At 52.9% G+C, this 12573-nt stretch overlaps 1 protein-coding gene across 20 annotated transcripts in view; it reads left to right on the forward strand.

Annotated features, from left to right (window-relative positions):
- The window catches only part of LOC149127717 (uncharacterized), a 203802-nt gene that overhangs the window by 9710 nt on the left and 181519 nt on the right, over window positions 1-12573 (forward strand). For 7 of the 20 annotated variants that reach the window (XR_016228780.1, XR_016228783.1, XR_016228771.1 and 4 more), the window contains 2 exons: window positions 5341-5485; window positions 6226-6481. The exons of 2 other annotated variants lie outside the window; for them this stretch is intronic. Coding sequence is in view for 6 of the 18 variants with exons in the window: in XM_089325258.1 (XP_089181384.1) it covers window positions 5341-5485; window positions 6226-6481 (401 nt within the window). In the remaining 12 variants the exon portion in view is untranslated. 11 more of the 20 variants (XR_016228773.1, XR_016228772.1, XR_016228774.1 and 8 more) reach the window with 9 other exon arrangements.

Here is a 12573-nt window from a genome sequence, read left to right on the forward strand (position 1 = left end):
TTCCCCCGGCCCATTTCCTAACTGTTCTGAAATCTGAATTCACCGAGATGCTCCAGGTTGTTCTTCAATATCGGTGATACTGGTAATAGTTCCTGTTTACCGAGGCTTATTTTGTGTCTGTGGCTTTAGTGAGCATTTTGCATACACAGGCTCATTGAGGCCTGTGAACCACCTGGAGAGGTAAGTGAACCCATTGTACAGGCAAGTAAATGTAGGTTTAGGAAAGCTTAGTACCTTATGAGGGCTTCCTCAGCCAGGAGTTGGTACACATTTAGGTCTACCTGAGCTCTTTTATTTTTCCTTACTTTTGTTTTCTTTGAAACACACACACACACACACACAAAGAGACATCTTCTAGGTGCTGACTCACTCCACAGATGCCAGCAACAGCCAGGGCTTGGCCAGGCTGAAGTCAGGAACCCAGAACTCAAGCTGAGTCTCCCATGTGGGTGGCAGAGACCAGATACTGAGCCATCATCTGCTGCCTCCCTGGGTGTTCATTTAGCAGGAAGATGGAATCGTAAGCAGACCAGGACTTGAACCCAACACTCTGATGTGGGGTTTGCGAGTTCAAAGAGGCATTTTAACCAGTGCATAAAACACCTGCTCCTATCTGACTTTTAACTCTGCCTCCCATCCACCCTTCCATTCATCCATCTGTCCATCTCCCTCCCTTCCTTCCTTCCTTCCTTCCTTCCTTCCTTCCTTCCTTCCTTCCTTCCTTCCTTCCTTCCTTCCAGCTGTCCCTCCATCTACTACCTGGTTAAACACAGCTATTCAGACCTAATTAAAGCAAGTTCCCTGAAGCCCCTTAGGGTGTAGGAAAATTATTGTTGGCCTGAATGAGGGTTCTTGCTTTAAAGTATAGATACATGAGTGGACTTGAAAAAGTTTGTGGAAAAAATAGAATTAAAAGACAAGCTTATTTTGGTGCAAAAACATTGGAATCCATGCATACTGTTTCATAATATGAACTAGCTGTGTGCTTTCAGAAGAGCCCTGGTATGCAAGGCTGTGCCTCTGCAGGTGCACACAGCTTGTGACTTTCTAAGTAGCACACTCTTACCTTGGGCACCGCAGCCGGGCTGTGAGCCTCTCTTGTTCCTGCCACACCTCTGGGATTCCCTAGAGAGAGTTTTGTGCTGTGTTGGCTCACTGGGGAGGACAGCCAGACAACGTCATTCTCCGTTCTATCCTGGGATCCCTTGGCTGGCCTGGGACAAGCTAGTTGGCCAGAATGTTCTCACTTGTCAATGGGTTGCTGTTGGACAAGAAAGGATGTGTCAGAACAAGATCAGCTTGACCTTGGCCTCAGAGAGAAGAGCAAGTGCTGTCTTCACAAAGGGAAAAATGTCACCAGCCACCCAAAACCTGGTTTCACAGTGCCCAGCTGGAGAAGACAGCCACAGGTCTGAAGCTTGGAAAATACAGTTCCTGGGGTCAGCTGGGAGCCAGTGTGGAGAACCTAGAGTTCCTCTCACAGCATGTTTGTTTTCTTCCCCCCTAATGCAGTTCTTAGCCTCCAACTTCCTATTGTAGCTCAATTCCCACTAACAAAATTGTCTCTATTACAGGAGCCCCACACAGAATCCACTGTGCTGGAATGAGGGCACTTCAATTAGTCAATTAGGAAGTTAGCTCTTTCCTGGACTTAAAAACCATTTTGTCAAATTATTTCAATGAAAACAGGGTTGACTGTATTTAGTAGCTTTATTTTAAAAAGTCACTTTTTGGTTACATTGTTACAAATTAATTTGATCTTAAATGTCAGTACAGTTTATGGATTAAGAAAGAAAAAAATTTTTTTTTCAGATACAGATCCTTTTATTAAAACATAAGCCAAAAGAGTATAGTAAACTATGGAATACTGCCATTCCTTTGGGAGGTAGATGGAATGAGAAGGCTTCTCCTGCCTTGAATGTCTGCACATCTCCATGTGGAATGGCTTGCAGGAAGAGGCAGCACCTTGCTCGTGTCTTCACCCTCAGCGGCTGGCCTACACTTGACCGGGGTCTTCAGACTACAAGTGTTATTGATTGGGGACAGGCGTTTGGTACAGTGGTTCAGTCACCACTTGGACACCTACATTCCATACCAGAGTCCTTGGGTTCAAGTCCTGGCTACCCTGCTTCCAATACAGCTTCTTGCAAATGCCTGGGAGGTAGCAGGTGATGGCTCAAGTACTTGGGTCTCTGCCACTTGGGTCCCTGTCCTTCCCCGACCTGGGAAACACTGATTGAGTTCCAGGCTCTTGGCTTTGGCCCAGCCCAGTCCTGACTGTTGACGGCATTTGGGGGATTGTACTTAGTAGGTGGGAGACCTCTTCACTCTCTTTGCCTTGCAAATAAAATAAAAATAAATAAATAAACAAGTGAACAAGCTAAAGTTTACTAATTGGAATTAAGACCTGGTACAGGATTCTCCTTTATCTGATTCTGTGAAATGAGATGGGTCAGTCTTTTGTCCTTTCCATTCCCGATCAATACCAGCTTCCTTGCTCAGAAAGCACAGCTAAGTAGCATCACCAGCAGAGGGGGAAGAGAACACAGACCCCACCCCTTCTCGTTTTGTTACGGACCACGGAGAAAGCCCCTGACCTCTGCTGAGCCGCAGGTCTGAACACCTGCTCCAGTGGGTTGGAAGCTGTGCATTCACAGCTTCCCACTTAATCCCCAGAAAGTCACAAAGCCTCTCATGTCATCGCCCTTTAAAGATGCGGAAACTGAGTCTTAGCATGCCAGGTAACTGGCGCCAGGCGTGGCGCTGGGGTTCACACGTGGGACTTGCAAATGGAAGCTCTTTGCGTGATGCCAAAGCGCCTCCTGACAGCAGGGACCCGTGTGGCCGGGGGGCAGCCAGGCTCCAACTCAGAATGACACCCCGGGTTCGCAGCTTCATGAGCAAGGCCGTGTCTAGGGAGCCAGCCGGCAGGTGGTTGGCCTGCCAGGGAGCCAGCCTGAGCGCTCCAAAACGGAGCTGGCTCGGGACTGAATAACCAGCTTCGCATTTGAGGTGGTTTTGAGTAGGAGGGACTCGAAGGCTTGTCTAGATGGAAGATACTAACTTATTCCTGTTGATTTTTTTTAAATGATTTATTTATTTATTTGAAAGGCAAAGTTACAGAGAAAAAAGGAGAAAGGTCTTCCATCTGCTGGTTGGTTCACTCCCCAAATGGCTGCAACGGCCGGGGCTGGGCCAGGCTGAAGCCAGGAGCCAGGAGCTTCTTCTAGGTCTCCCACATGCTTGGGTGCAGGGGCCCAAGCACTTGGGCCATCTTCCACTGCTTTTCCAGGTCATTAACAGGGCACTGGATTGGAAGTGGAGCAGCTGGGACTTGGACCAGTGCCCATAGGGGATGCTGGCACTGCAGGTGGTGGCTTAACTGCGCATTTATTTTAAAAGGGCCCTATCTAAAGCTGCTGAGGACTGCTTAAGTCTGATATAGGAAGACAGGTGAGTTGCAAGCCCGTCGATGAGAAAGTCATTTCCACCTGTCAAAAGAGCCCAGAGAGGCCTCATAGGTTCTACTTACAGCCTCAAAAAGAAAACCTCATTTCTAGCCCCACCCCCCACCATGCCCCGGTAGTGACTCTAATTAAATTTCTGTTGAGCATTTTTTAAAAATCCGATTTGCATGCCGCTAAGAAGTGCCATGAATGTCTTGTTAAGGTGCCCATTTCCTGCCCTCATGCAACCCCACGAGGTGGTGAGCTCCTGGTTTAATCCTTGTCTTTGCCTCCTGCACAGTCATCAGCCATCTCTGAGCCAGAGAACCCAGTTAACCCATCAGGAAAGCAGGGCCTGGTGGGGAGCTGTGAGGGTCTGAGCCGCAGGGGTTCCTCCACCAGGAGCTCCCTTGTTGAATCTGGCTGCTTACAGACTCCCAGGACCGTCCTTGGTGCCAGGGGATCTCAGGTGCTGAGTTGATTACTCAGCCCATTTCAGTCGCCAGGTGAGTTGAGGCCAGTGTTTCTCCTTGGTGTGGCAAGTGGAAAGGAGCGAGGGAGTGACAAGGAGAGTCTAGGGGATGCCACAAGGCAGGCCCACGGCTTGCTCAGTGGCCCTCAGCAGGTCAAGGACATTTAGCACGAAGCTTGCAGGTAGGACAACTCAAGAGCTAGGTTGGTTTTACTGCGTCCCCACTCTCACCACCTGGAAAGGGTCTCTGGGCATGTTTTATACAGGAAATCCATCTCACATCTTGATGCCTTGAGCTTCCATTGGGTTCCTTTGAGAGAACTCTCTGGATTGGCTGCATATACAGCGGCCTTTATTCCCACGGCCCCGGCGAGTCTGGGGTCAAGGCGCTGACAGGGGTGGTCCCTTCCAAGGGCAGAAGGGCCTGCTCGCAGCCTTCTTGCTAACTTCTCGGGATTTGCTGGCACGGTTGGCCTTCCTTGATGTGCAGATGTGGCGAAGAGATCGCGGCTTTCATCTTTACCTGTTCGTGTTTCAGAAGGGCACCACGATCCCCATCTTGAAACTGACTCATCTGCAGCATGCGGTGCTGGGGTTAGGACTTCAGCATGTGCATTTTAGGGGACACAATTCACAGTGCAACCCACGAGCCTCCCTGTAGCACTTCTTCACCAGTGTCTGAAACCGGAGCCGTGGTCATCCATCTACTTGCTTCCCTGGGGTTAAACTGAAATCCCTGGGAGCTCTTGGGGGAAATGATGCCAGGATGCCCAGCAAGACTGCAAGACCCTGGGAAAATAGCATCGCCAAGGCGCTTGGCTCTAAAAACAAGTTGATTACAGAACGTGTTACAACGTTCATGGGTCCATATGCGGTATAGGGATGTGTCGGAGAACTAGAATGGGTAGCAAAGGATCATTTATTCATGTATGACTCTGTAGGGTCCAGATACTCTTTCTTCCTGATCTTCCTTGCCAAATGCATTGTTCACAAGTGCTCTGGGCACCTGGTTAATTTTGTTTCTCCTCCCATTTTTCTAAGAGGAAGGTGGCAACGTTGTTATTACAGTACCATGGCTTCTGGGAATAGGTTTGTAACCCAAGAGGACAGAGCTGCTCCCTTGTTGATGGTGAGCTGACTCCTCCAGTGGGCTCCCTGGGCTCCTGTGCCTCCCCTTGGGTGATGGACATGAAACGCCACTCTTCCCCAGTATGCAAGGATTGCGAAGGGGAATTCTTTCCTGCCAGTAAATGTTTTCTAGCATGAGTGTAGACTGTCTTCACCTGAGTTGTGAACGCACCAGGCTGTCATTACTGCCTACCTGGAGCTCTTTCCTGGGGACTGCCGCCTACCACGTGGCACCGCCAGCCCTGCAGGCAGCTATCTGTGGGATGATGGACATGTGTGGCCCTGCTCCTGCAGGTATCTGCCCTGCTTGGCTGGCAGGGGCAGCATCACATCATCACATCAGCAGGAGACGAGAGAGGACGTGGGTCAGCAGGGCCCATTGTGTTGAGGAGCAGCAGCCTGGAGAGCTCCTGGGAAGACCCTGGAGCCCGAGGCAGAGGTAGGTAGTGTATCAGGTGTCCTCGGTGGGGCCTGCAGCGTGAGCCATACTGCTCCTGGTTCTCAGCTCCCTGGATCTGAGGACATTCCCACTTTGGTGGCCCAAGCAGATACTCAACATCAGGGATTGGCTTCCAAATCAGGCGTCACCTTGTGGCCCCACCTGTTGTCCTAGAAACAGTATTCTGGACAGCAGCAGTGACAGGTGTTGTGACAGCCACAGAGTTGGAGTCCTCAAGCTCTGTGGGCACGTGTGTCCTTGTCCCCACTCAGGATGCCCTAGGGGAAGACCCCAACAGCTCCTGCACAGCCAGGGACCCATGAAGGACCAGGACAGTTTTGAAGAAGGTGCCCCACTGTGTAGGGCTGTGGCTGTTCCTCTTCCTGGGTGTCAGGGCCACACTGATACCCAGACCACAGCCCTGGGCTGAGGGGTAGGAGAGGAACCTTCCCAGGTGATTGCAATGTTTAGCCGGGCTTGAGAAGCCCTGGGATCCCGCCTCCTGAGCCCCAGGCTTGCCAGCACATTGGAGTCACCAGGTAGGTTTAATAAAGTCCAACACCTGGGCTCCGGGCCTTGTGTTTGTGATGCAGTTGGTTTCTGGGGTAGTCTCACATTGGGATTGGGGGACCGACCCTTCCACTGAAAATGGCTTTTTAAAAGCCCCCAGGCATCCCTGCCTGCGACTGGTCAGCTGTTAAGTGCTGACCTTGGTGTTCCTTTTGATGCTGGTTTTGCAGGGGATCCCACAGTACCACTCCATCAGTGCCTGATTGGCTCCTCACCCACACTGGTGGCAGACAGCACTCTGGGGAACTAGGACAAACTGCATCACCAGGAAAAATATTGCCACCATGGTCGCACCTGGGCAATGGGCCTAAATACCAGTGTGGAGAGTTCAGAGACAGCACTCGGGTCTCCAACCCTCTGCTGCAGGCTTTCTCGTCTGCCGTGGACCACACGCTGATTCCACTGGGGACCCCAGGGGTGCAGCAGGTAAGTCTGAAGCTGGGGGACCATCAGAACCTGCCTCCTGCATGGAGATCCACTGCCCTTGACAATGTGTGTCTGGAGAGGCCAATAACCGTACCAGAAATCAAAGCCATCTTGATGTCACCATACCTGAGAATATCATCCATCATAGTGCATAATATCTGTGATTGACACAATGCAGACGAGTGTCTCAGGCATTTCAGGCAAGCTCTGCCTGTTTCAGACCATAAACCCATTCACTCCCGTCTGCTGTGGTAGTGGTAGGTGCTGTCTGGTGTAAATCACTTCCTGTATGTGTGTATGCATCTCCGTGCTGGACCTATTCTTCCCCCAGGTTACTGGAACAACCTTTTTTTTTTTTTTTTTTTTTTTTTTTAAAGATTTATGTATTTATTTGAGCAGCAGAGTTACAGAGAGAGGGAGAGACACAGAGAGAGGTCTTCCATCTGCTGGTTCACTCCCCAAATGGCTCAACAGCCGGAGCTGGGCCAATCTGAAACCAGGAGCCAGGAACTTCATCCAGGTCTCCCATGTGGGTGCAAGGGCCCCAGTACTTGAGCCGTCTTCTAAAGCTTTCCCAGGCCATTAGCAGGAAGCTGAATGGGAAATGGAGCATCCGGGAGGCTTAATCTATGCCACAGTGCCAGCCCCAACCGGAACAACTCCTATTTGCTCCTGAAAACCCTCCTCCGATGTCCCGCCCCTTGGCGCACCTCTGTTCCCCTCCCAGTTAGAGGGCATTGCCGCCCGCTCAGTCCTTGCGCATGGTATGTGGTTCTGCCTTTCCCCGTTCCTCAGTAGCACAGCTTACGTGCACATCTATCTGGTTCATCTACAAGCTGGCTCCTCTTTGAGGGCAGACATTATGGTTCATCCATTTCTCTTCCCAGTGCTTAGCACCAGGTCTGCGGTAGAGCAGACCTCGTAAGGATTTGTTAATTAAAAGTCCTGGTTTTCATTTGAAAAAAAAAAAAAAAATCGCTGTGATGTCCCAAATGCTCCCAAGTTGTGGCTACTTGAAATCCAAAAGGAGGTTGCCGATGCCTTTTTTCTGAGTCAGCTGTGGGACTCTGTGCCCAGAGAACCCAGAAGTGAGGCTGGGGGTGGGGGTTCCCTGATCCTGGGCCCCCAGGGAGGGGGAGCCAAGAGGGCAGAGGAAGGCGGCCCAGAGCAGCAGCTGGCCCAGCTGTGGGGCCGGCAGCCGCCTACCCTCCTCGGCTCCTCCCATGCACTTGGAGCCTCTTGGACAAGCCTGGCATTGTCTGCCTCCAGTGTGGGGTCAGCGGCCTTGCAGGAATGGCATGGTTCTACTTCCTTAAATAGTGACTTGGGAATGAAATGAGTAACGCGTCTTTAATTAGCCATGCCCCAGAGGCCTGTTGGGGGCTGGGAGAGGGTGGGCTGCCGGCCAAGATCAGCACCGTGTGGCTGTGGCTGCCGTGGCGTCTCCACCAAGGCTCGGTGGGGTGCTTTCTCTGCCCACGGTGGGCCTGGCTGCCCCTGCTCCATTCTGCCACCGCATCTGCACGATGGGCTGCTCATGGAAGGAAAGACGCTAACCTTGTCTGAGCATCTGCTGTGGGCCAGCTCTGTGCCAGGCACAGGGAACTGCGGAGTCAAAGATGGGAGTGGTGAGAGCCGAAGCCGGGCAGCGGGGGCCCCGGAGCAGCGCCGCAGTCAGAGGCGGGCGCGCGCACAGAGCAGCTCCAGTTCTTCGCTCTCCTAGAGAAAATATCTTCCAGCCCTACCCCGCATGCCACGTCTCTCCTAAACACCCTTCTTTGCTCCTGTCTCTTTGGTTTTCTCACCCCGGCCTTTGCGCTTCAGTGACAGAAGAGGATGATGTGGCAAGGGGACATCTGTCCGCAGAGAGTGCCAGAGGGTGGAAAGCAAATGGGAAGAGAGAGCCTTGTTAGCTGGGGCAGGGAGGGGGGCAGGCTGGCAGTGCTTCTGGGTTAAGATTTTTGCCCTGACACTTGGGAGCGGAGGTGTGGCCACAGTAGAGCTGGGGTGTAGGGTGCGGAGGAGGTGTGAGGGACAAGCCCTGGGTGGCCGTGACCACTCCCAGAGCGTGGAGGGAAGACTAGACCTCACCAATGACAGAGGGATTTCCATTCAGAGGGAATGAGGCCCTGGGGGGACTGGAGTCCCTAATCTGTTGCCCAGCTTCTGCTCCCCAGGCTTTCCTGGGGTCCCCCTGGGGCCCTAGTAGAAGGATGCTAAAAGGCTGGCAGGGTACCAGGGGAGAGGAGACTGTGCCCGGATGAATGTCCTCTTCCCGAAGAAGAAGAGAATGCCTAGGCAGGTCTGGGCAGGGCAGGGCAGGGCAGGGCTGCCTTGGCCCAGACCACCTTGGCTCTCCAAGGAATGAGCTGGAAAGCTTGCCTATAAACACAAGTCCCTTCTTCCTTGCCCTGGGCCTCACCAGCCCTCACGAGGTTTGTTCTTTTTTTTTTTTTTTGACAGGCAGAGTGGACAGTGAGAGAGGGAGACAGAGAGACACAGAGAAAGGTCTTCCTTTGCTGTTGGTTCACCCTCCAATGGCTGCCGTGGCCGGCGCGCTGCGGCTGGCGCACCATGCTGATCCGATGGCAGGAGCCAGGTACTTATCCTGGTCTCCCATGGGGTGCAGGGCACAAGCACTTGGGCCATCCTCCACTGCACTCCCGGGCCACAGCAGAGAGCTGGCCTGGAAGAGGGGCAACCGGGACAGAATCCGGCGCCCCAACCGGGACTAGAATCCTGTGTGCCGGTGCCGCAAGGTGGAGGATTAGCGTAGTGAGCCGCGGCGCCGGCCCGAGGTTTGTTCTTAAATCTCCGCTCAGCCTGGGCTCCACCTATCCTAACTTCCTCACTCTGTCTGCCTCCCTCCCCACAGACTGACTTGTGCTTCTGGGTTCGTGTGTTGAACTGTGATTGATAACAATGATGTTGCTGGTGACCAAGAATCCTAGGAAAACAGTCTCAGGAGACGCCAAGCCTGGTCCCTGGGGCCAGTGGCATCAATATCGCTGGAGCACTTGCTGGAGGTACAGGTTTGGGGCCTGTCGAGGGCCTGCAGAGCCATAGGGCAGGGATCCGTGGTCAGGGTTTGAGCAAGCCCTTTGGCCTGTGTGCAGGTTCTCTGGGCTCAGTGGAGCTGGAGGGGCTGCTCAGTGCCATGGGGTTAAGCTGATGAGTACAGTGGATCTCCCCCACCCCAATTCTGCTCAGAATGGACGCAGAAGCACCGCCTGCCTTGCCCAGACACCCTGTCAGCTTGACAAAGGCCAGATGTTGCGTCAGAGGTGGAATTCTGACCCCTGGGCAGGAAAGTGAACCTTGGCTGTGCTGGGTGGGGGAGGGGTACAGGCTTCAGCAAGGCCAGGGTTCCCGCTGCAGGGGTTTCAGTTCCAGGATCACAAACACATCTCTGCCTTCGCTACTGGCTCTAGGGCAGTCCCCCTGCGCTCCTTCCCCTCTCCGCAGCTTCGACGCCTAATTCTTCTCCAGCTTGGAGCCCAGCAAGGGGAAATGGACTGTGACAGAAGTAGGAGAAATTCAACTTCGCTGAGAGGGACTTTCTGAGGGCGACGCCTGGAACAGATTTTGGGGGCAGCTTGCGCAATCACCCTTGGGCCCCTCTTGCAGTGTGTTGTGGTTAAGGCTGGAGCCTGAACTGGGCTCCCTCTGGGCTTGCTTTTGATTGAGCTCTGGGAGATTTAACCTCTGAGTGTCTCTGTGGTCTCGACCATCAGTTGGTTTTTGCCATTTGATTTATTTTATCATTTCAGAGAAGAGAGAAAGGGAGAGAGGAGAGGGCTCCCATCTGCTGGTTCACTCCCCAAATGCCAGGGAAGCGGGGAACTCCACCCAAGTGTGCCACATGTGTGGCAAGGACCCAGGTATTTTTTTTAATTTATTTTATTTTATTTTTTGACAGGCAGAGTGGACAGTGAGAGAGAGAGACAGAGAGAAAGGTCTTCCTTTGCTATTGGTTCACCCTCCAATGGCCGCCGCGGCCGGCGAGCTGCGGCTGGCGCACCGCGCTGATCCGTTGGCAGGAGCCAGGTACTTCTCCTGGTCTCCCATGGGGTGCAGGGCCCAAGTACTTGGGCCATCCTCCACTGCACTCCCTGGCCACAGCAGAGAGCTGGCCTGGAAGAGGGGCAACCGGGACAGAATCCGGCGCCCCGACCGGGACTAGAACCCGGTGTGCCGGTGCCGCAAGGTGGAGGATTAGCGTAGTGAGCCGCGGCGCCGGCCCTTTGACCCAGGTATTTGAGCCATCACCTGCTGCCTCCTGGAGCACACATTCGCAGGAAGCAGAGACAGGAAATGAACTTAGAAACTACAATATCAGGTGCTGGCTTTCTGAGCAGAGTATTTTTTTTGAAAATTTATTTATTTATTTGAAAGGCAAAGTTAGAGAGAGGCAGAGGCAGAGAGAGAGGACTTCCATCCACTGGTCCACTCCTCAGATGGACGCCAATGGCCAGAACTATGCTGATCTGAAGCCAGGAGCCAGGAGTTCCTCCGTGTCTTCCCACGCGGGTGCAGGGACCCAAGGACTTACGCCATCTCCCACTGCTTTCCCAGGCCATAGCAGAGAGGTGGATTGGAAGTGGCGCAGCCGGGACTTGAACCGGTGCCCATATGGGATGCCGGCACTGGAGGTGGCAGCTTTACCCACTGTGCCGGCCCCTGAGTCTTAACCACTGAGCTAACACGCTCACCCCTTGAGTATAAATTGGGAGTCACCATTGAAGACCATGGCGGGTGTGTGCGAGGATTAAAGGAGATAATTCATTCTAAGTAAGCACTGTCTTGGTGCCTGGTCTGTAAGAGCTCACTGAGTGTCCAGTGTGACGCAGGCGTCCCACTCAACACGCGCTTGCAGAGCTGGGAGTGGGGGATTCACATCCCGGCCTGAGACAGCCGGAAGACCCCAGAAGCAGGTTCTGCGGCTGTTCTGCGTGATTAAGTTACAGGGGAGTGGTCCTGTTTCCAGGGCTTACTGCAACTCCGGGCGGGGCCTTTTCACAGCAGTTTCTGATTTCTGGAATGTTTTCTCCTTTCTGGTCTGTTGTCATCCAGTAGGCTGTTAATAGGGAACCAGAGGGACTTCAATTGCTCTCCTGGACAGAGGGAGGAAGCAATTTAAAAGCCACGGGAAATGAGGCTCCTTGGGTAGGATTACCAGGCTTCACACCAGGTAGCACTTCCGGAGCAGGCCCTGCCAGGAGTAGCTGCTCAGCAGGTTGGGAGAGTGGGCAGTCACGTCATCTGCCCCTCCCTCCGTGCATGGCCAGCAGCAAAAACCTGAGACAGAGTGGCAAGGCTTTTCACTGGGGTCTAAGCTTATAGCTGGCATCTGACTTCATCAGTGTCGAAGTCTGGCAGGGGCTCATCCCCTTGGCTGAGCTGCTTAGAGGAAGAGAGACTGGGATTTGGGATTTTTCCACTCATGCTTGTTTTTAGAGAAAAAGCACCCTGGAGAGCTACACTTCAGACCTGGGACCACATACTTACACAGAGATGCGTGCGTTTTCTTCATGCCCCTTTATATACCCACATGAGTTAGGCGGCTTCTGCCCCATTGAGATCCGATCAGTTTCACAGTGAGACTGTTGAGCTCCAGGGCAGGTGCAGACCGTGGGGAGCAGGGCAGTTTGAGCAAGCATTAAGGTCCACTCTGGCAGAATCCTCCAGCCCGGCAGGAACAGTGCAGAAGACCAGCAGCAGCAGAAATCTGGACTTCATGTTTCTGATTTTTGCCTATGTGGCCCAATGTCCCCCGCGGATGCGTCCCCTCCCCTGCTTTACATCCCCTGCAGGGAACTCCAGGTCACCTCGATGGCTGTCCACTTCTCTGTGGCTGTCATTAGCACCTCTGCTGATTAGGTGAGCTTTTAAGACAACCAGCATTTTAAAATGGGAACTCACAAGACAGATCAGCTTGGGAAGTGGGTGATTCTTTGTCTTTGCTGTATATATGGGATGGGTGTTTCTCACCGAATTCTTTTCATAGGCTATTTTTCTAGAGCTCAGAGCAGCTGTGCATCTAAAGACGCCTCAAGGCATTGATTTTCAAAACTTCTCCTCAGCTGTGAGCT

This window comes from Oryctolagus cuniculus, chromosome 2 (assembly GCF_051225735.1).
Source record: "Oryctolagus cuniculus isolate XC-2025 breed Fujian yellow rabbit chromosome 2, ASM5122573v1, whole genome shotgun sequence".
Lineage (NCBI taxonomy): Eukaryota > Metazoa > Chordata > Mammalia > Lagomorpha > Leporidae > Oryctolagus > Oryctolagus cuniculus.